This window comes from Epargyreus clarus, unplaced genomic scaffold, assembly GCF_041222505.1.
Source record: "Epargyreus clarus isolate Ecla_fem2 unplaced genomic scaffold, WU_Ecla_fem_2.2 ptg000007l, whole genome shotgun sequence".
NCBI classification, from domain to species: domain Eukaryota; kingdom Metazoa; phylum Arthropoda; class Insecta; order Lepidoptera; family Hesperiidae; genus Epargyreus; species Epargyreus clarus.
The window spans coordinates 22,221,234-22,244,180 of record NW_027332215.1 but is presented as its reverse complement, the minus strand read 5'-3'; the positions used below and the strand labels follow the sequence as shown (position 1 = coordinate 22,244,180).

Genomic DNA, 22,947 nt, shown 5'->3' with positions numbered 1-22,947 from the left:
AACAAAAAAATTGTTTTACCAGTGTTTTCATATTCAAATAATTGTGGACGAAGTTGGTTTGTCAAAAAAATCATTTGCGGCATACGAGTGACATGGAAATGTTCTAGTTAAAATTTTTCATACGAGAATTGTCGCGAGCAAAATTTTTCACCTATTGAAAATTCATTATGAATGTGCAGTTTTCATAAAGGGATGTAGGGACATTTCACACTTCAACTGGCGTCCGCTGTTGTTGAATTTCGCGCCGGGTCTAATTGCAAGGCACGGCACGGGATGTACGCGGAAGCAAAAACTACAGCTATGTATATGGCGTTAAACCCTCGTATGTAATCCGTTTTTAATTGGTTTTCCAACTTGCTACACTGTGATACGGTCAATTCGAGAGCTCAAATATTGCAAAATCTATCATCTCAGCGCTTCGCGTACCGTTCCGGCGGCCGGCGATAGTTCCAAGTTCATATAATGCATTTTGATATCGTTAGAAATCCTGTATCAGGGCACAATAATGCCGGGCGCTAACATTAGAGAACGTGACTCTGTTACCTCAGGTTGTAGTATTTGTTATTCCTGACTTTTTTGAAATCGACTTAAGTTTAACATATGTTTAAGAAACTTTCACATATTTCCTTCAAATTATGAAAGGTCCGATGATGACGGTACCCTAAAACCTGTTTCAACCGAACCGTACGAATTACGATGTGTCGTATCAATAGCACCCGGCCTAATTATTGTGGTTCAACTAACAAAAATATTAATTACACATCAGGTAATTTATTTAAATTCATTCTGATCTGACCTAACCTAACGTTCGATCCGTAACATTGGTCATAAACGGCCGTTATTAAATGAAAATAAACTATAAAAGTCCACTATCTTTTTCTTTTACCTTTTAACCGCTTAAGAATTCCTGTCGCACTCTTTTCAGTCTAAGCATTACTAGCAATGCTGCTGTATTCTGATTTAAATGGTGCGATAAAAGACTTATACAAAGAATTCTCAAAACTTGTTCAAGATATTCCAACTTATTCGTTTAGGTAATTTTGTGCGGTTCGCATAATATACCATTAAAATGGCAAAACATAACAAACGTGATCAAAAAATTGATGTTTTAACGGAAAGAAGTGGGTATGTGTACTTTTTTAGTTTTATCTCTTGCACATGTGTATGTTCGGTTGAAAATGGGATATTTTGGATTGATTGGGTGTGACAAATCGGTTATCCTAAGAATTCTACACATAACCTGAACATTTTAAGAAGTAATATTGTTAAATTCAAGTAAATATTAGGGCATGTGAAAAAAATTGTTAATACAGAAGTTGTTTAATTTTAAAATACAAACTACAACTTTTATGTTACTCGTACTTTTTTAGATAGCGAGATTCGCTGGAAATTTTAAAAAACCATATTCCACCTCCCAAATGTTCATTCCATTTCACCTACGTAGTTTGGATCGCGTTTAATTAATTTTACCCGTTAGTTGCGCTTTTTTTTTCATACATTTCCAATAGTGTCCATGGTGTTATTACTTTTTAACATATTTGTAATGTCCTATGATGACAATGACTGGAATTCACTTATTGTCAAACGGACAGGTTTCTCTCCTGCTTCTATTAAAAATATGCTATTGTAATAAACATAAAAAGAGTTGATTCACGATCAATATATACAACCGAAACGAACAATATGACTAAAGAAAATATTGGTATGTATCGTCTCGTACCATCGTGTCGTATCTTCTCAAACGTAGAAAATAAAATATTTAAAATTACTTTGTTGGTAACATTTTCTAAAAACCCGGATATTTAGTACCCAAATTTCTGTCATTCTTAAAATTCATACTTATTTTCTTCAAAACCCGCCAAAAAAAGCGTAACTCCAAAACGCATCACATAAAATTTCAGGTAATTGTGGTGCCTCATTCCCACAACGACCCTGGCTGGCTGAAGACGTTCGAGCAGTACTTCGAGTGGAAGACCAAGGACATCATCAACAACATCGTCCAAAAGCTGCACCAGTACCCGAACATGACCTTCATCTGGACCGAGATATCTTTCCTCAACGCCTGGTGGGAGAGATCGCACCCCGTGAAACAAAAGGTAACTATCTCTAATACTATTGTTTATTCCTCTGTTAAGATCAGTTTCCACTGTGTGCCAGGCAATGATCTCTTCCCAAAAATTGTGTAGGCCTGTAGTTTATTCCCGTCGAGAAATTTACGGGTTAGTGGCGAAACCGTGTCGGATATTTATATGGGTCCGCTAGGCCTCCGACTTTAATGACTAATGATAACTAAGACCGCTCAACGTGCCCTTCAAAGCCCCGAAATGCCCATGAAACGTCACTCAGTCAACCATTCTTTGTCAAGCAACTATGTAGATCTTTCAAGTTGTTACTCTTACACTTAGTCGTGGGTATATATGCCAACTCTTTATAGGTTTGTTCGAAGATCGAGAGCATTAACCGCTACAGTCTCAGATTCCAAGCAAAACAAAATGTTTATATTCTCCTCTCATGAGTGCCAAGTTCGCATAATCTACAGTAGAATCCAGCAGATTTATTTTCTGGAACATTTCTCGGTTTAAAGTTTAATCCACACTATGACACACTTATACTTACAACGTTATAAGATTTTTATACTTAAGTCAGAGACGCCAAATATCTAATTTCATTATTAAAGATTTCCAAATTAAATTATCTGATGGGAGGATTATAATAAATTGTGAAAGCGAACACAAATTAAATTAGAATTCTATCAATCTAGATAGATAGTCAATTTAGAATTCTATTAATTTGATAAAAATTATGTTGCTATTTTGTCCATCAATAAATCTGTTAAATAGAAAATGTAAATAAAACGAACGGAGTAAAGTAAATCTTAACTCGACTTATACGACTTATTCTGTCCAATCGTAAACAACCTGATTAAATTTGAAACGACATATTTATAGTTGTAGTGTGAACGAAACCTAAGTTTCGGGTAAAAGTTGGCGTGCGTCCAATCGCGAAATTACTGTTGGAAATAGCCTAATATTGTATCGATTTTCAGGCTCTCAAGAAGCTAATTAAGGAAGGTCGGCTCGAGATCACCACGGGTGGATGGGTAATGCCGGACGAAGCCTGCACACATATCTATTCCCTCGTCGATCAGTTTATCGAAGGTAATTAAGTTTTATCTCGTATATACTTGTTCTACATTTTTATTAACTTACTAGCTGACCCGGAAAACGTTGTGTTGCCATATAAATAAAAAAATGTTAAGGGTGAACAACCCTTGTCAATTAGGGGTATGTAAACTAGATAGTAGCCGACTCTCAGACCTACTGAATATGCATATTAAATTTGGTGAAACTCGGTATAGCCGTTTCGGAGGAGTACGGTAACTAACATTGTGACACGTGAATTTTATATATAAGATAAATAAAATGTATATATACCATGAACACATTTTGTCCCACTCTTGCACACGGGTCTCGTCAGAATTATTTAGGCCTTAGTCCATCGCGGTTGCGAAGTGTACAAGACTTAACTTAATAATGGGAACTTCATTTAAAAAATATAGAATAGATTTCCTCACAATGTTTTTTTTTTCAAATAAAATGTTCAAGAATTCTATTAATTCATTGAAAATCGGCAGCACCTATAAATGATTGCCAAAGTAGCGGCATAACAAATTAGTTTTAAAACATCATTCATTGAAAAACAAGACAGACAATTGTTCTCATCAAGAAATGGGAATAAAGTCAGATATCAATTATCCAACCATGTGTACGGTTTCCATATTAAAAATCATGTGGAATGTGTAAATACGCTTTGACCGTTTCATGAATATTAACCGTAATTCACACATCAAAAACATAGGTCACGATACAATTGTTCAATATAAATTCAATGCAGGGAACTTTAAAAAATATTTTTAACTCGCAACTTTAACCTTCTCTACAATTGAACTCCATTTAAAGTTAACCCTTAGTTCTTTTAGTATCCGCACTACTTACAGTTTGTGAAGAATTTGTAGCGATGTTGTACTATTGTGTCGAAGGAAACTTTTGAAAAGAATTTCACTCGTGGCTATCCTATCTACGAGAGATTATTTGTGGGTTAGATACTTTGATACGAAAAAAAATGTTTGGCAAATTGGTCAGTTAGCTGTTTAAAGTATTTCACCTAAATATACTAGAATTTATTTGTTTCGAATCACATAAAATTGTTTTTGAAACGAATTATTAATGAATGCAGAGGCTGATTTTTTTGGGGACAAACATAACTTATATACGAGCTTTCCAACTTATCATACCAAGATCGTAGCCAAGTAACAAACACTTCTAAGCATTTGTATTTTACGTACGTATTTATTATCATATTATTATAATAATAAAAATATGTAACTTTTAATATGTAATCTATCTAACGTCTCAAATCGAAATTTAAATATTTCTACAGCAGAAATAGTTAATTTTCAATCTTTGTATTCCAAAACATTGATAGGCCATATAGGCAGATTGATTATAATATAATTGTTAAGGGCATATTAATTTGGATTAGTAGATTAGAAAGTTGTGAACATTAGCCATTAGATACTGTAATTTTTATTATAACTAACTTCTAAAATAACACAATAATTCAATTTCCTTTACCTTAACGTGCCACAGCGCGTAATTTATTACAAGTTATTAAAATTAACCAAAGTCTAATATATCGTGCATGTGGTTTTCAGGTCATCACTGGGTGAAAACCAACTTGGGGATATTACCAAAGACTGGATGGTCAATCGATACCTTTGGCCACGGCGCTACGGTTCCTTACATCTTGGACAAAAGCGGTCTCGAAGGCACAGTCATCCAACGGATCCATTACGCGTGGAAGCAGTGGCTGGCACAGCGGCAGATCGAGGAGTTCTACTGGACACCTGGCTGGTCTGCGGAGAAACCTAACATGATCGTGCATAACCAGCCCTTCGACATCTACTCCATTAAGAGTACCTGCGGCCCGCACCCGTCCGTGTGTCTCAGTTTCGATTTCAGGAAGATCCCCGGAGAATATTCAGAATACACCGCCAGGCACGAGGATATAACAGACCAAAACCTTCACAGCAAATCCAAAACTTTGATCGAGGAGTACGAGCGCATCGGATCGCTAACCACCCACAACATCGTATTAGTTCCGCTAGGCGACGACTTCCGCTACGAATACGGCGTGGAGTTCGACGCTCAGTACATTAACTACATGAAAATGTTCAACTACATCAACGAGCACAAGGAGATATTCAACGCCGACGTGTCTTTCGGTACGACTCAGGATTACTTCGACATGATCAAGCTCCGGCTCAAGAACATTCCGACGCTGAAAGGGGACTTCTTCGTTTACTCTGACATTTTCAGCGAAGGCAAGCCTGCCTACTGGTCCGGCTACTACACCACGAGGCCCTACATGAAACTGCTCGCCAGGCAATGCGAACACCACCTGAGAACGGCCGAAATTCTGTTCACTCTCGTCTTTAACTACCTGAAACAGTCGAGGTCGCAGCACAGCGTGAGGTTAACCGCTTCCGAGAAAAAATTGGAAAAATCGTACGAACAACTTATAAATGCGCGCAGGAACCTGGGGCTGTTCCAACACCATGACGCTATTACCGGCACTTCGAAAGTTAACGTGATGAATGATTATGGGACGAAGCTGTTCACCAGCTTATACCACTGCCTTCGTCTGCAGGAGGCTGCTCTCACCGCTATCATGATCCCCGACCCTAAACTGCACTCACAGAGCATCCTCCAGAGCGAAGTCGAATGGGAGACGTTCGGCAAGCCAGTCAGGAAACTGCAAATATCATTCGTCGATAAGAAGAAAGTGGTGCTCTTCAATCCGCTCGCTGAAGAGAGAACTGACATTATCACGCTCATGTCGAACACAACCAATGTCAGAATTTACGACACCCGCAAGAAACGTTACGTTCAGTACCAGGTTACACCTAACGTGGATATTCGAAAGGATGGCAAACACGTTATAAGCGACACAAACTTCGACGTGATGTTCATCGCCACCCTGCCCCCTCTGACCTCGGCGACTTATAACATCGAGGAGCACATAAACAAATCCAATCACTGCGTGGTCTACTGCAACAATTGCGAGCAACTGAAATCAGATAAGAAAAAAAGTAATTTCATCACTAAGAAGATGATGCCGGGTGATATTCAACTGGAGAATTCTGAGTTAAAGCTGCTCGTGAACCGAAACACAGGATTTTTAAGACAAGTTCATCAAAAGGATATGAAACGTAAGCACGTTGTGGAAGTTCAAATGGGAGCATATCAAAGCGCGCAGAGACATTCGGGGGCCTACCTCTTCATGCCGGACTACGATGCCCCCGAGAAGAACGTACTGCACCCATACTCCACCTGGGACAGCATGCACGATGACAACATCATTATCATATCAGGCCCTGTTTCCACAGAGATCACTACCATGTACTTGCCATTCTTGGTACATACCGTAAGAATATATAACGTTGATGATCCCATACTTTCCCGTGCCATATATATCGAAAATATCGTCGATTTCGAGAATCCCCCAAAGAATAGAGAAACCGAACTGTTCATGAGGATTCAGACTGGCATACAGAATGGCGACACGCCAGAGTACTACACCGACCAAAACGGATTCCAGTATCAGAAGCGAATCAAGGTTGATAAAGTCGGTATCGAGGCTAACTACTATCCGATAACCACCATGGCCTGGATTCAAGATGACGACACACGCTTGACGCTGTTGACAGATCACGCGCAAGGATCCGCATCTTTTGAACCAGGACGACTGGAAGTAATGCTTGATAGACGAACCCTGTACGATGACTTCAGGGGAGTCGGCGAGGGTGTCGTCGATAATAAACTCACCACATTCCAGAATTGGCTGCTGATCGAAAGCATGGATAATCCCAGAAAGAAGAGGGCGACCAGCGAACAAATGTACGTCAAGGAACGACACTTCAGTCCCGACGAAAAGTCCACCATTTACCAGTTACCGTCGCGCGCGGCCGAAACACTGAGCAAGATGATGAATTACCCAGTGAACGCGTTCATAATAGACACGAGCGAAGTGGGCGAGGTACAAGTCAAGTCGTACCAAAGCTTCCTGCAGAACTTCCCGCCAGGTATCCACATGCTGACACTGCGTACGATCACCGACGACTCCTTAGAACAGTTCCCGAGCGCCGAGAGCTACATGGTACTCCACAGACCCGGCTACAGCTGCTCGGTTGGCGACATTACTGATTTCAAATCGTCCAAGTTCAAATCCAAGACTAGATTCAGCGGACTTCACATCCGTAACCTCACCTCGGTTAGCTTGACCGGACTGCAGACATACAAGACCTTGTCCGGTCTAGAAGATATTCAACTAGAGCCCATGGAGCTAAAAACCTACAAGATTAGGTTTTGAAGACTGTTAGATAAGGCTAATAAAATAATTTGTATGTTTTTATTCGTCGGTGGCTATAATCGTGAACCGACACTAGTGAGCTCTAGAGAAGCACACGATAATCTAGATTTAAATAATTTACATAATAATTCTATAATAACTTGTTAGTTAAGTGCACTGTCTCTTCTTGACAACCATATCTACATACAGTCTATAACAGTACTAAGATACACATTCCCGCGATTTATTCAGCTGTCCTTTTTCAGAAGAAAGTTAATTTATATATTAATTTATTTCTAACGGTTCATTAATATAAAAGGATCGATAAAATGTAGAGTAACTAGATAATTCTACCTCAGGACCAAATCTAGGAAGTGAAATAAGAAAAATAATATCTACTTGAATACTGAGAAGTCATCTGTTATTTACATTTAAAGGATTTGTTTTTAGGAGGAAAGGATATGCCCAAGTCCAAATGAGTTAATAATATTATGATTTATTTACACAACAAGTTATTTGCCTCATAATTATTTAGATATTACATGATTTTATGTTTTTTTAAATAATTTATTGTGAACAACATTTACATAGTTATATCAATTACTTTAAAAGTCCTGAAAGTACTCGAATATGATTTAAATATATAATCAAATATAATCTATAATAATTAAATATTAGCTGGTAAGAATGTGGAATCTCACCTTTATAGGAAACAATATTCACATATATTTCACGATAAACTGTCTACTAGTAGTACACTGAACTATGAAGTCTGTCCATTCTCATTTACACTTGTTATATCGTAGAACATGATTGATATTGAAACTACGCACATATCTTAACAATGCAAATATTCGTAGCGGTTGGAAAACACAGATATAACAATTTAAACGTAGCCGGACACTTTCAAAGATACCTAGCTAGAAGGTACATCCTATTATTTGTTATAATTAAATAATTATGAATATTAGTCATTTTATGGTTGTTGATGTCTTAGTAAATTATTATTAGTATACGACGTTGTCATAATAGATGCGACTTTTTGTGAATCAACACTAAGTTTCAGTATCTACTGATTTTTAAGATTTTTACATATGTCAACTTTTACCGCTAGAGGCGCCACTGTTATGTTCTTACACAACATGAACGTCTGATAGATTGCTAAACAATTATTATGGACAGTTAATTTATTTGAAGTACACCAACACAGGCATGACTAATACCTAAAATATGCGATTTAGAATTTGTGTCCCAGTATGCAGGTAATGCTGCTATACACAATATGCTAAATATATTTCACTTTTACTGTCCTTATTGGTAATCGTCAGAAGTCTGAACTGCTGACAACATACAGGAATAATCGCATGCTATTAAGACAACGCTTATAGCTGTTTGAGCAGCATTTTTGAGCGTTTATGTGGATAGAAACAGAATGCAAAAGTTGTACACGGGAAGAAACAACTAGTCCTAATGGAAGAAACATTTTCAGTACATTCTTGCTTGGCATACAAATATTAATAATAATCTGTTTCCTAATTATTTTTGTTGTGAATTAGTATATTTATTTAAAGGAATATAATATACTTCTGATCTCTAAAACTTGCAATTATTTTTTGAGTTGACCGTACATTTGTTAGCAATATTATGGATTACTTCATGCGCTGTGTGTGAAAAGTGATATTTTTTGATTAAGTCATTGTAATGCATAATTTAATTATAATTGATTAATTGTGATTTAGTGTTTTTGTTCCTTATTTTGTAATACCTTTTCATGAACCTCTTTTTAAATATTCGAAACAACGCATTTCTTAATGATTTCTTAAAATTTATATTTGTTTTAATTTGTATATATTAGGTTTATTGCGTGAATATATTTGTATACTTTGATATTTTCCTAAAGTTATTTCGTTATGAAATATGTGAAATCAGTACAATGCTAAAAGTTGTTTAGGTTACTTTATAAATTTGCTGACATTAATGTGCATGACTTATGAGATCTCTTGTAGTAAGTACATTTAAATGTTTATTCGGTCCACCGGACTAACTATGGGTAATTATCTTATACTAGTTAATATAATAACATATACCAAATAAAAACATTACTTTATATAATTTAATGTGATTAGATATAACTTTAAGCGCACTAAGTTGATCATATAAATTAAGTTTATGTTAAAATGTGTTGATTGTTATTTAATTTAACTGTCGCGATCACGTAAATACTTTGTTTACGTGTATTGTTTGTGTAATATTTATTTCGTCAGTGTTGATTTGTTTGTCATAATTATTTAATAGTAAATATTGTACAAGTTTGTTTAACAAATAAAGTAGTCAAAATAAATTACAAAAAAAATATTTGTGTTTTATTTAAAAATATCACTTAAAATAAATGTATACATTTATATGCAACCATTTGTAGTAACTCGGTTAGTTTAACAAAGGCACTAAGATATAGTTGTCACGATTTTTCTGCATTCGATTCGCAAGTGACCGTTACAAAGACAGCAAGTTGTAGCGGGCACATCTGTATGATTATTCTATTAGTTATATAAAAAAACATTCATCGGTTTAGATATCCTATATCTGACATCACATAGTCTAGTTTGTTAAATATGATAATCAAATTAAAGTACATTAATGTAAATAAAACAAATGTAATCCAACCTAATTCCAGCAGTTTTAAAAAACTTTTGTTTGCATTTTAAGGATGTAGTGAGACTACGTGAAGGAAAACATCGTGAGGAAATCTACACGCCTGAGTTTTAACATACAGTTCACATAGGTGTCCGAAGTCTACCAACCCGCACTACTCTAGCGCTGTGGAGTATGGCCTTAACCTCCCTCGCTATTGAAAGGAGACCCGTGCCTAGCAGATATAGACCTTAATGATTATTTATCAGCACTTTAACGGGATGTAGTTTCTCATATATAAATTATGATATAAAACAAGTTATGTAACTTTAGAGGTAATTATAAATTATAGGTCATAACAAATGAAAACGAGAAAAATAACGTATGTTCACTCCAAATATATATATTTTCAATTATTATTTTTACAACTTCGTTTATTAGCTAAAATGAAATAAAATATAATAATTTAATTTATCCATTAATCAGCTATTATGACGATTCATTTATTGTCGATTGTCATCAAATTAACCAATTATGTATGAGGCCCAACATATCAATAAATTCGACATCGAAGAATATTTTGCTAAACAATCAATTATAACAACTATTATACAGATTATTATTGCTTAGCAGAAGGTTTTATTTAAAAAGCTATATCAGCATACATTAAATTATGTTACTACCTGATTGCACAATTTAGTCCTACTAAATTTTAGTCAATGTCAGTCAGTCTCCAACTTTAGTCTCGTCTAATTGATATAAGACATTATCTATTAACCGATTCAATGCGGCGGCCTTTTGGACAAATTTTAACGCCTGGCGGCGAACAAATATTTCGTGGCACCACTGTGGTGCCAAACGCCAGGGACTTTGACGGCACCGCTAAGGTGCCATCCGCCATGAATTGTAACTTATCGTTTTTTTGCTTTTTCCACGTGCTGTAAATTTAGTAGCCACCCAAATGCGAAAGTGAATGGTTTAACTTTTCGATTAGTGTTTACAAAACTGACTATCTACGTGTAATAACGGAAATGGAAGGTAAGTGTCCTATTTCTATCAGGTGTTGTAAACATTTTTGTAAGTTTAAGTTTTTGATGAATTGATTATTTTAGTGTTACTATAGAATTAAATATGAACATTCGAGACGTGGAGAGCGCTATGATAGTTCTTTTCTGGTGTTTTGTTTAGAATAAAATTTCAAATTATTAATGGATAGGTTTCTAATAGAATATCGAAATGGATTGCGCTATTTATTCAGACAAAGATAAACACCAAAGTACGAATATTTTAATCCAGTTTCTATTGGCTTACTATTAACGAAAAGTAGATACTATTATAGTAATACAATCACAGTAATTTGCAAAATAATATAATATTTTTTTTAAAGGTTTACAATCCCTGAAGTATGTGAAATCACGTGATCTGCTGAAACTGACATTTGAAGAAGGAAGTACGTGATAAATAAAGACACTTTTGTTTTCAGAACAACTTTGATAAACGTCAATTTATCCGAGTTTTATGGCTTCAAATTTTGGCACCTCTCGGGTGCCACCCGCCATATACAAAAGAAATGGCATGGCACAACTGTGGTGCCATCCGCACGGAATCGGTTAAATAATCAGTTGGCTACTTTTTTCTAACATAAATGGAAAACATTTTGCAATGTAGATGTCTCATTACAACCCATTATAATTGAGGCCTACTCGTCAAAAGAAAATGGAGCATAACTCTTACAAAGCTAATTATTTTATGCAGTAAAATTAACATCATATATAAATACTATGTATTACATAACATTACAAATTTTTAAACTAGATAAGTTTATAAAAATATTGGTACATCGAAAAAATTAAATATGTGTATATTTAGAATCTATACTTTAGAATGTTATTTATTAATTTATTTATTACTAACACTTTTATTACCTATACTAGAAATTAATGTCTTTATCTAGGCAACAATGAACAAACAACGGTGTGATATTATTTATGAGTTATGAATGAAAAAACAAACAGTTCAGTTATTGTGAATGATCATGGGCCTAACTTAGCTAACAGATGTATAAATTATTTCGATCTTATTAAAAATATAGGATATTTGAATGCAATATTTGAATGTGATATACAAAAATACAATCCAGTTTACGTTTACAATTATAGAACATTTCGATATTGGCATCGTTCGGCCGAAGGTCATTTCTTCTTTATCCGGCTCGCGATCCATTCTAAACCCAAATGCAATCTGGAAGTTGAAAACAGTTGTCGTCTCTTAAATTGATTTCATACGAGACTATATTTTATTGTAAAAATAATGAAGATGCGTGAAATACTTTAATGTTATTCCGTGAGGTTTGATTGTAATTTTTTCCAGTTTAAAGGTGGTAGAACCCTTTGTGGTGCGACTGTAGGTACCACCGCTACACCTTTTTCTGCCTAATAACAGTAGTGTTAAGCGCTGCTGAGTTCCGTTTAGAAGGGTGTGATAAGGGAGACATACTTTACAGAGGCGTTGCAACTTAGTCCTCAGGGGCAGCAACTCCCCTGCGACTGAATTCAGGTGGAATTCTTATATTAAGTATCTGGGGTTGATTACAGATGTTCATGGGCGGTGGGACTCACCACCAGGTGGACTGCATGATCGTTTGGTTCTTCTCTATTTGAAAAAAAGTTTAATCTAGTAAACAAACATGCAGGCCATTGATGGTACGCGGTCACTGCCACGCAGGCATATCATCTACGTAGATAGAACAGTGGTTCTAGTCGACACCAATAACAGATGCGTCGCCGTCCCTGAGTATTTTGATAGTCGCCGCTGAAGTGAACCGGCCACGGACCACACCCTTCTACCGAAACGCAAATTGGTTCCACCACCTTATGTTGATGAATATTAGATTCGAAATAACCTACCCCTCTCCGGTGAGCGCGCAGCAAGCCTGTATGTGCCACGGATGCTGCTTTATGGAAGTCAAGTCTAATTGTTCTGAAATTTCAGCCGCTGTCATCGATCCTTTAACATCCTATAAATAAAATGTGTTTTGGGGTTTCAATAATCAAATTCCATTGGTAGTTTTCATTCTGTTTTTGTGTCTATATGACGAAGTTGAGCTAGTAAAAACCTTTAATCGATATAATCTGTCACCGCCGTTTACAACGCTTCTAACTTAAAAAATGACAATTATATTATTTTAATAGAAACGCATCGCGATATAAACAAGTTACTTCCCGGGATATTTTAAATGAAACCGTCAGCTGTCGGCCCCCTGACGGCGAGTGCAATCTTCACACGGTGTGCACGCGAGGTTCAAATGAATGATTACAGAGCGGATGTGGGATAATTTAAATGTATTAAGGACTAGCACAGGGATGGACAATCTGCGGCCCGGGGAAAACCTACGGGCCGCGTCGGTTACAATCCGGCCCGCGAATATTCAACAAAAATACTAATGAATAAAAATTACATAATATATCACGAAATATAACAATATCGTATACAAGCTCCGCCGACAACTAAACTAAGTAGAATTTATACTATATTTTCGTTCCTACTAATATATTTTATGCTCCTGTTACTTAATTTCTTATAAATAAGTTCAATCTTTGTTGAAACCAATGATAAGTAATAAAAAAATTTAGGGTTCCGTACCCAAAGGGTAAAAACGGAACTCTACTAGTAAGACTTCGCTGTCTGTCCGGCTGTCACAGGGCTATACCTCCGAACCGTAATAGATAGACACATGAAATTTTTTACAGAGCAGGCATAACGGTAGCAGCTATAACAACAAATACTAAAATTAAAATAAAGTTGAATATTAAAGCGGGTCTCCATACAACAAACCTGACTTTTTCGGCCTTTTTCGATCTAACTGTTAAACCATACTAGGAAGACGGTTGAAATTTTTACAATCCGTTTACTACTATAACTGGTATTATAATAAATACAAATAAGAGCCATAAAACATATTTTAATATACTTCTTTTAATTTTTTTATACGTTGTTTACGTATCATTCATCATGACCCCAACGCCATCTATTGTTGTTTCATATAACTAAGTATTTTTGAAAATAATAAAACGAATAAAAACAAGTAAAAGATAATGAACATTTGGTAGTACGGAAGCCTCCGTGTGCGTGTTCGACTCGTACTTGGCGAATTATTATCGCTAAATATTTTTATTATCAAAATACCTATATATAATTTTCAATAAATAACTACAGAAAATCTGCCCCACTAGACGATGTAATTATTCATAGTTTTTTATGTGCCATATAATGATGGCACATAAAGAACTTTGTCCATCCCTGGAATAGCATCACATATTTATGTGCCTTTAGAGTTAAGAAAAGAAACACTTTTGATTTTAAGTTTTGATTACTTTTCAGATTTTTATAACGTCTTCTATACATTATTTTATAGGTACATGACAGCTATAGCTATATATGTATTTGAAATCGAACATTTATATTGAATACTGTAAGAGAGTAGAAATATTATTTAAATTATATTTTCTTTTTTGCTTTGTCTCATAAAATGTACAGTTATTCTTATTATTAATATATAATTACCAGAAGGGGTTAAAACATCATCTACAATAAATACATAAGTAGTTTTACTTATTTATATCTAAGGAAAACCGAAAAGTAATCCCAATCTTTGTTACTGGGGAAGTTATATATTAAAGTAATCTTAAAGGTTTATCATGGGTTTATCAACAAAAATAATTTCCATAACACTTTTTGCCACCGTTGGAAAAATGTTTTTTATTTAGGATTTAAGTTTTTTCAATAAATAGCTGTTTTTCGACACCAAACGAAATTTTGATTAAATTTCGTTCCTCCTAATATATAAATATTTTATGTACCTACGTATGTACTTATTTTATTAAGTACAGAAATTCATGGAAGCGTATTATTATTTGCGTATAAGTCTAGATGCGTTACCATAATTACGTTTGTAACACTATTAATAAAAAAAAATGATAATATATTTTATAATTAAAGACCATCCGTGATAGCTATTCGATATTGTTGCGCGGTAATATAAAGCAAGACGTATGTTTACTCAGTTGATAAGCTTCTGAGTATAATGTCAATACTACGTGCTACATGCGAGCATTGTAACTCATTGTTTTAATGTAAACACACCATCCTTAGCTAGAGGAACGGCTAAAATTTATATTGTAAACATGTAAAGAATTATTCCGTTCGTAACAAGGTTACGGTGCGTTATCAACATCCACGCCGCATAATTAGTCCAGAGAAAGGTTAACTACAAGGTTAGGCCATTATTAAGATACGCGATATGTAATAATCATATTATAAAATAAACACGCACGATTACTGTTCAAACAGAGTTTAAATACATGTAAGAACGTATGAAGACTTCCGTATTCTATTTTACGCAGTAAATAGTTTTTTTTGTGGCCGAGACAATCTAATAAATACTATGTAAGCATATCTTAAAATATGAATATGTATATTATTATTATTAGAAGTATATAAATATTCCGTTTACTATATTTGCCAATTTTGTTTTACTATATTTCTAATAATAATAACTTATACATATTCATATTTTAAGATATGCTTACAACTATAATTAGCTGTCTTTTATGATAGTAACGATAACAAACTAACGTTATAAATATAAATTGTACCTACATGAGTTTGGCTTCATGCTTATACGTGGAATATATTTAATACAAATTCGATATGTCTGGTAGTTTATGTTCATACAATGGCAATCGGGTAGAAGTATTGACTTCTACCCGATTCACATTGTATGCTGCCAAATTTTATTCGAGATATTCTTATCGATATCATTGTTGAAGTCAATTAAATGTAGAACTAAGTAATAACATTTTTTTAATTTAAAAAATAAGTTAACGCGAATTACTATCGACTGGTATCTTTCAAAAAATCATAATTCTTCAATGTGTTTTTAATTCAAATACAATGAAAGAACAACATACAAAGAACAGAATACGAGATTCTGTTCTTCACATCATGTTGTAACATAATTAAAAAATGCTTAAATTAGGCACGCATTAAGAATAATGTAATTAGATATAGTATTAGTAAGTGGTGACACCAGTGTAAGAAAATTAAACTCAAGTAAATTAATTACGAAAAGAAGATAAATAATTGTACTCCGTAATAAGACGTTATCGCCTACACACTGTTTTGTTATTATCAGAATAATAGTCACAATCAAATTTAATAATCCTATATAATACTACAATCCCTATAAATTCATTATATCGTAATTAAGATAATTCGTTGAGTTCTCAACTATTTATACGCGGTGACAAAGTTTACCGATTGTTCTGGCTCGATCTCAATTGAATAGATGTGTTAAAAGTCTATCGCTTTCAATAGCCTCATTACCTGTTTATTTGCAAAAACGAGTAAACAGGCTCTACTGAGTTCCTCGTGAGTCAGCATCCGATGCAACTCCTCACGACTTATGCTCAATCGCTGTCGATCCGTCGAGTCTATCACCATTATCACGAACTGTCAAACAAAACATAGTTTTCTTTTTAAAGCTTGATATTCAAGCCTAAACACCGACGCCCAGTATTAATAATCAACCTACCGAATATTTTGCCTATCACAGATCGAAAATTGACAATCACTGTTTTCTAGAAATTGTCAAATTTCGGTATGTAGTAGGGAAAATTGATAGATTGCTTGTTGATAACGGGCGTAGTTGTGGGCTTGAAACCAACACCTCCGTCGCCATGCAAATGTCGAGTCTAGTTATTACCACGCACCTCTAAACTATATTAGCATTCTGTTAGTATTCAATGAAGTAGAAAATATTAGGAACTAGTGCTAAAACCGCGTGCAAAATCCCTTTTACTTACTATATTAATTATGAATTAGCTTAAAATGGGGTGTAACATTCCTTATTACTTTTAAAAACAATTGTATATCTGTATTCTTGCACTTATCATAAAATGGCTATTTTTAATTTATAAAATCTACTAATAATGATATTGCCGCCTAAGTCAATCAGACAAAAATATTTATCGCATCTTACTCGCCAAGCGGTTCTTTGCAACAAGCAATGCAATGAGTCACGACTCACGAATGTGGTCGGCCACACAATTGCAGCCACATTTTGTCAAAACTTATTCATTCATTCCATTCACAGTGTGTAGGTATAGCATATCTTCAAATATTTTTACAATTCTCTTACGTTCTCAAACAAAAGCACAATCTTTAGTCGCATGATGGTGACGATTGTTTTACCTAAAACTACTTATTTACATATCGATGGGCAATGAGGTCAAATGGCAGAAGCGTTACACTCTGACGACAAACGCCGTATTAGGATATAGCTACGTATGGCCGCAGGCGATTAGGCTATGAACAGTATGAACTCTTTCACAATCATCCGAAACAAAATTCACTATTAAATTGTTGTTGCACAGCAGAATTAATTCGTTTAATTGTTAGTAAATGTGAATAGACCCGTAGATCCACATTAGAATTCTTAGTAACATCAGTACCATGTAAACAAAGAAAGACGCGCACAAAAACAGCTAAGTACTAAAGTCATATTGAAAAAAAAACAAGTTTAGGAATCACATATTGTTGCACATAATATTAGTGTTATTGCTTGTTCTAAGTTATATTTAGTGTTTAATGAAAATCTGTTATTTATAAGTACGCATGGGGTAATCTTATGCTCCAGTTACTCATTTGAGATATTATGAATATTTTAATAGAATACAATGGGCATGATGACAAATTTTGAACTCTCCTTCTATAATGTAGGTACATGTCTACTGATTCCAAACATCGTATTATTTCGGCAATAATTTCAGTATTAACGAAAATATTAGCATTTTTAAAACAAATTTTGAATTAAGCGCGAAAACGCTCACGGGTGTCATGGGGTCCGCGAGTGACGTCACGCTTCGATATCCCATAGAAAAGTTCAAGCAATACACTGTGACACGCCAAAAAAATGACGTCATTTCGCCCTGTCTAGCGTTTTAGACAAGATGGCTGACTGCATTATTTTACACTTTTATTGAAAATATAATGAATCCTTAAGTTTTTATTAAAACTGGGCTATTTTTGAGAATGCTTTAAACATATTGTTTTTAAGTAAATCATTTATTCTTCGATTTTTTAATACTGTCATCATATCCATTGTTGGGACCTTTAAAGTTTCCGATGAATGTTTGTGTTAAAACAGTTATAATTTTTACAAAGGATATATCTGTATACAATATAATGTATGTATAATGTCTAAAATTTTTCACATAGACATTAAAAATAACAAGACAATATTTGTGTGGACAAACAACTCAAAATCTTAGCATTCTTAAGTAACTATATACAAGATCCCGAGAATTAATCATGCTTAGGGCAAACACATACAACATATGAATTTATCAGTAAACTAACAAATGCAGGTGCATGTGTGAACATTATTTACAGTATTGCAAACAATTGTATCGTGAAATACAATTCGAAATGTATGTTTGTTAGATACCACTAATTCGCTAGCTCCTACATTATGTTCATGTCATATATTTGCATAGCAATTATTACAGTTAACAAAACTGGTATGTAATGTCTAGAGCAGGGGTTCCCAATCTTTTGTAACCCGCGGCGCAGTTACAAGTTCGATATTTTTTCACGGCGCCCTATTCTAGCTAACTATTAGATGAAGACAGTCGAAAGAAATAGGTACCCACAATAATAGTAGTTACGTTAGGTTGATCGAAACGAAAATTTAAACACCACAATATAAAATTGTACCATACTTATGTTATTTTAAAAGACTTTGAACGGAAAACAACAAGAAATACTTGAGAAAAAACAAAAATTAAATACGATATTTATTCAGTCAAATCAATGTGAATCAAAACGCCAATATTTGTGGTGTCAAATAATTAGCGGATCGACTCACGGCGCCCCTCTTTACTTTCTACGGCGCACCAGGGCGCCGCGGCGCACACTTTGGGAACCCCTGGTCTAGAGCTTGATCAACTTCAACATTAGTCAAGTTTTTTTTGTATACACGTAACTTTTTGTGTAGGAAACAACTGTGAATACATAATTCAGTATACATTTTCATTTACCACTAGAACCAGTATAAAATAAAAATTGGTTATTTTATTAGCATGAATTGATTCATATAAGAAGGTTGTGTAGGCATTCACAAATCACCGCTAAGACAGCAAGCAAATGAAAAATACAAGCAAAATGAAAACAAGCATAACTGCACTTACCTCACTGTTGGTGTAGTAGGTGTTCCAGGCAGAGCGCAGGCTCTGCTGGCCGCCCAGGTCCCACATGACGAAGCGTAGGTTCCTCCACACCACCTCCTCGACATTGGAGCCAATCGTTGGCCGTGTGTGCACCGCCTCACCCAACAGCAACTGATACAATATGGTCGTCTTGCCAGCATTGTCCAATCCCACCAACACTAGTTTGTGTTCTGCGGATGTAAGAGACAAAAAATTCTTGTAATACAGTCAAGAACCATAATATTCTACATCTAAATCAGGCATATTTAGTCACCATAGGAGCACCACATTAACAAAATGATTTTCAGTAATAATACTTGATGTATCTTATGGAAATATATTTACATATTTTATTAGAATATCTATTTTTATAGCATTTGTTGTTGAATTCTCAATTTCACCATCAATGTGTTACATAAATATTTTTCTGTCTAATTCTTTGTTTCGTGGTTTTAGATACCAACACAAAGTGAAAATAACAATAGTAAGTGACATTACAAATTACCCACTTCAATATATTTATTTGTGTACAAGGTGAACACAAATTAGTGAAAGGTACTCTGTCATAATGATTTGATTAACTTGCTAGAAAGGCGCTCTGGATTAAACATATTATAAGATTATGATCCAATCTGCGTGTGTGTGCGCATCGCCCTAGTCTTATCTTGCCATGTGACATTAATCTACGAATAAACTTCAAGCACCCACCTTCGTTCCCAAAGAGGCTCCAAATTTTTGAAATAAGCAGCCCCATCTTAATCTTTAGGCTTGACAGGACCTTCAGTGAGCAATGCAATGTGTAACCATGTCTTGTCAGGAAATATTTATCATAATTGATCTATTAAATAGTCCATAAATGCTATTCTTCTTAAAACCACGTTAATATACTTCGTAGAAGACTCAATTCCACTGCCAGTTTCATCATTACGGCCTTTATATTAGGAGCAAGGAAGCGAAATATGTTACGATATGTGGTTCACTTTGCTCTATTTTCGATAAACATGGGCACAAGCGATCAACTTAGTAACTTTCCGGAATTAACTCGAAGTTGGCTTCTTTGTGTACGCACTAAGTAATACAGCTATCATTATATTATACTATTTTTTGATAATTTGCAAAGCTTTGTCCAGTTTATGAAATGACGATTTTCGATTTCGACACGAATCACAGACACAGATCTAAGAATGAATAATGATCTGACTTATGAACTTTCTCTAGTATCTATGAGTGGTGTAGTGTTGCCTGTTAAAAATAATGTAGATTTTGTTTTGTTTTAGGGATTTTCCTAAATATTATAAAATATCTTGCGTAAAATGTACTCAATTAATATTATTGTATTGAATAATAAAATAAAATCACCACTATTTTAAAACAAAGACTGGTAAATTTCACTTTGGAACTTTTACACAAGATGTCACTACTTACTAGGTTTAGGCACAAAATAAAACTTTTTATTTTAGGTTTTAATTGTATTTTTTGTATGAGTAAGCATCTAACTGTCCACATACTATTTATTCTCATTTTGAGAGTGGTTAACAAAATACATAAAAGAATGAGATTTTTTTAGAATATGAAAGGATTATATATGTAGTCGTCACAATTTAATAGGCCCATTTTGACACATGCCATCCTAATGTCATTAATGTCATCATGAACTAACTTTTTAGTAGGCGCCAGTTTACAACCACGTGACGACTAGACCTTGCGGCTTCAAAGCATTCGAAAGAAACCATATTCGATTACCTTTAGACTTAGAATTGGCTACTTGACACTTTTTGGGAAACTGTTTTAATGAATTCATATACGTATTATATATGCCTTTCATTGATCATTTTTTCGAAAAAAGGGCTATTTATTAATAAAAAACATATTTTTATTACGGTAAACGGAACGTTACGCCAAAACAGGCGGTCAAGTGTCATTTCGTAGCGTGACGTCAACACATTGAAAATATAGAAATAAACTTCGACGCTACACATACTTCAGGGGAAATCTTGGGAATTATTTAACTTTTATTAGAACAAATGCAAGAATGTCAAATTACAAGGCGTGTGCAGTGACGATGTATACAAGTACGATCGCTAAATATCCTAACAAATTTGCTTATACAAGTTCCTAAACCCAAATCTCATAAACGTTAAAGAACTTGCAGATTCTTATATGTCTAAATCCTCTGTTTGCAAGCAATGACATTTTATACTATTTATGTAAGAGAAGTATTATTGAGAAAAAGGAATAAATTTAGTAACTCTCGAGTGATTCGTCAATTCCAAACCATTGGAACGGAACGTAATCAAAACAAAACAGCAAGTGGAAGTATTCATATATTTAATATAATATATAGATGATAAGAAGACGATGATAAGAATATAATTATAAGACGTCTATGAGAATTCTATTTTAAGGGCCCATTCTGTAATTAATAGGACACAATTAAAATATTTCATGACTGTGCTATGTATGTGTATTATTGCTTGTGCATGTGCACTGATTAACTTACAGGACTGTATAATTAAAAATACATGATTTGCTAATATTAGTATTTTATTAACCGATTTCTTTGTTTATTTGGTTTATATGGTTCTATTAGTGAGTACACACAGTAGAACTTTTGTATATATTTATCATATGTTACAGTTACAATAATTGCTACAGATCACCTAAGCTAAATTTTTGTGCTGCTTGCGTGTCTGCTTTTCTTCATTACTAAAATTATTTTCCGTAACAAATGGATATATATTTTTATCACTGTCATTTTCAGAATTAAATTGCAATGCAATAATAGGAACTGTATGGTCACTTTTCTTCCTTCATCTTGTTGGGTAGGTTACGCAAGTAAAGACGTACTATTTCCCGTGTACTTTACTTTATGTATTTCAGACTGGTGCCCACTTTCGAAACCTTTGGCTCCTCACTTCTTCTAGGCAGGACAGATTCACATTTTCATTTTCATTGATGTATCTTGTGTTCAGGACAACTTTTACTTTTCATGAAACACAAACTTGCCTTCCTCTTAAACTGCACATACTCTATAACGTCGTCACTATACGATTGTCGGGAAGATCTGTAAATATAAATATAACCAATTAATAACCTTAAAACAGTGCACATAAGAATATAAGTATATTTAAAAAAATCTTAATAATCACTTGATGACAACCTTTCTTCTGTCTGAAGTCAGTTAAGAAATGTTTTAATTGTCCGATATGATTAAATGTAAATATAAAGAATGTTTTACTTACGTTGTTTATTTGATATTTCCATAGGTTATCTCACGGAAGTTTTTGTATCCATTTTGATTTATTGCACTGCATATATGGAGATTCTTTAAGCAGGTTCACGCTATCAGCTTTAATATAGTATGGCTTCATTTCGGTTCACAACATATTATAAATTCAACCAACTCCAACAGCAAACGATTTAATTATTATTTGTCTTGTTCCAAACAAGTTGTTTGGTTTCGATGTAGTGACGTCACATGACATTTGAGGCAGCACTGTCGCCGTTTTGGGATTTAAAATCCACAGATAAAAAATCGAAAATTTCTTTTTAAAAATTAAAATACTTAGAACGTATTAAAAAATAAACGAAATACTGCATAATTTATGTTTACTTATAAGCTATCATATCCAACATATTT

At 34.3% G+C, this 22,947-nt stretch overlaps 2 protein-coding genes across 2 annotated transcripts in view; one reads left to right on the top strand and one right to left on the bottom strand.

Annotated features, from left to right (window-relative positions):
• The window catches only part of alpha-Man-IIb (alpha-Mannosidase class II b), a 112,264-nt gene extending 104,405 nt beyond the window's left edge, over window positions 1–7,859 (top strand). The window contains exons 6-8 of the mRNA XM_073075114.1: window positions 1,902–2,096; window positions 3,047–3,158; window positions 4,715–7,859. Coding sequence (XP_072931215.1) covers window positions 1,902–2,096; window positions 3,047–3,158; window positions 4,715–7,431 — 3,024 coding nt within the window. The 3' untranslated portion in view covers window positions 7,432–7,859. The remainder of the gene's footprint in view (window positions 1–1,901; window positions 2,097–3,046; window positions 3,159–4,714) is intronic.
• A 2,558-nt stretch (window positions 7,860–10,417) lies between these two features.
• Arl5 (ADP-ribosylation factor-like 5) lies at window positions 10,418–20,511 on the bottom strand. The gene is made up of 5 exons (XM_073075113.1): window positions 20,016–20,511; window positions 19,290–19,498; window positions 16,426–16,551; window positions 12,948–13,057; window positions 10,418–12,282 (listed from the first exon to the last, which is right to left on the bottom strand). The coding sequence occupies exons 1-5, from the start codon at window positions 20,059–20,061 to the stop codon at window positions 12,234–12,236; spliced, it is 540 nt and encodes a 179-aa protein (XP_072931214.1). The 5' UTR covers window positions 20,062–20,511; the 3' UTR covers window positions 10,418–12,233.
• Window positions 20,512–22,947: the final 2,436 nt, after the last annotated feature.

What these genes read in the sequence shown, in the direction of transcription:
- Arl5 (XM_073075113.1), bottom strand. Translation starts at nt 20,061, where the DNA reads ATGGGGCTGCTTATTTCAAAAATTTGGAGCCTCTTTGGGAACGAAG. An exon ending in GAGCCTCTTTGGGAACGAAG is followed by an intron (nt 19,499 to 20,015) that starts GTGGGTGCTTGA and finishes TTACATCCGCAG; the next exon opens with AACACAAACTAGTGTTGGTG. An exon ending in CCTACTACACCAACAGTGAG is followed by an intron (nt 16,552 to 19,289) that starts GTAAGTGCAGTT and finishes TTTGTTTGACAG; the next exon opens with TTCGTGATAATGGTGATAGA.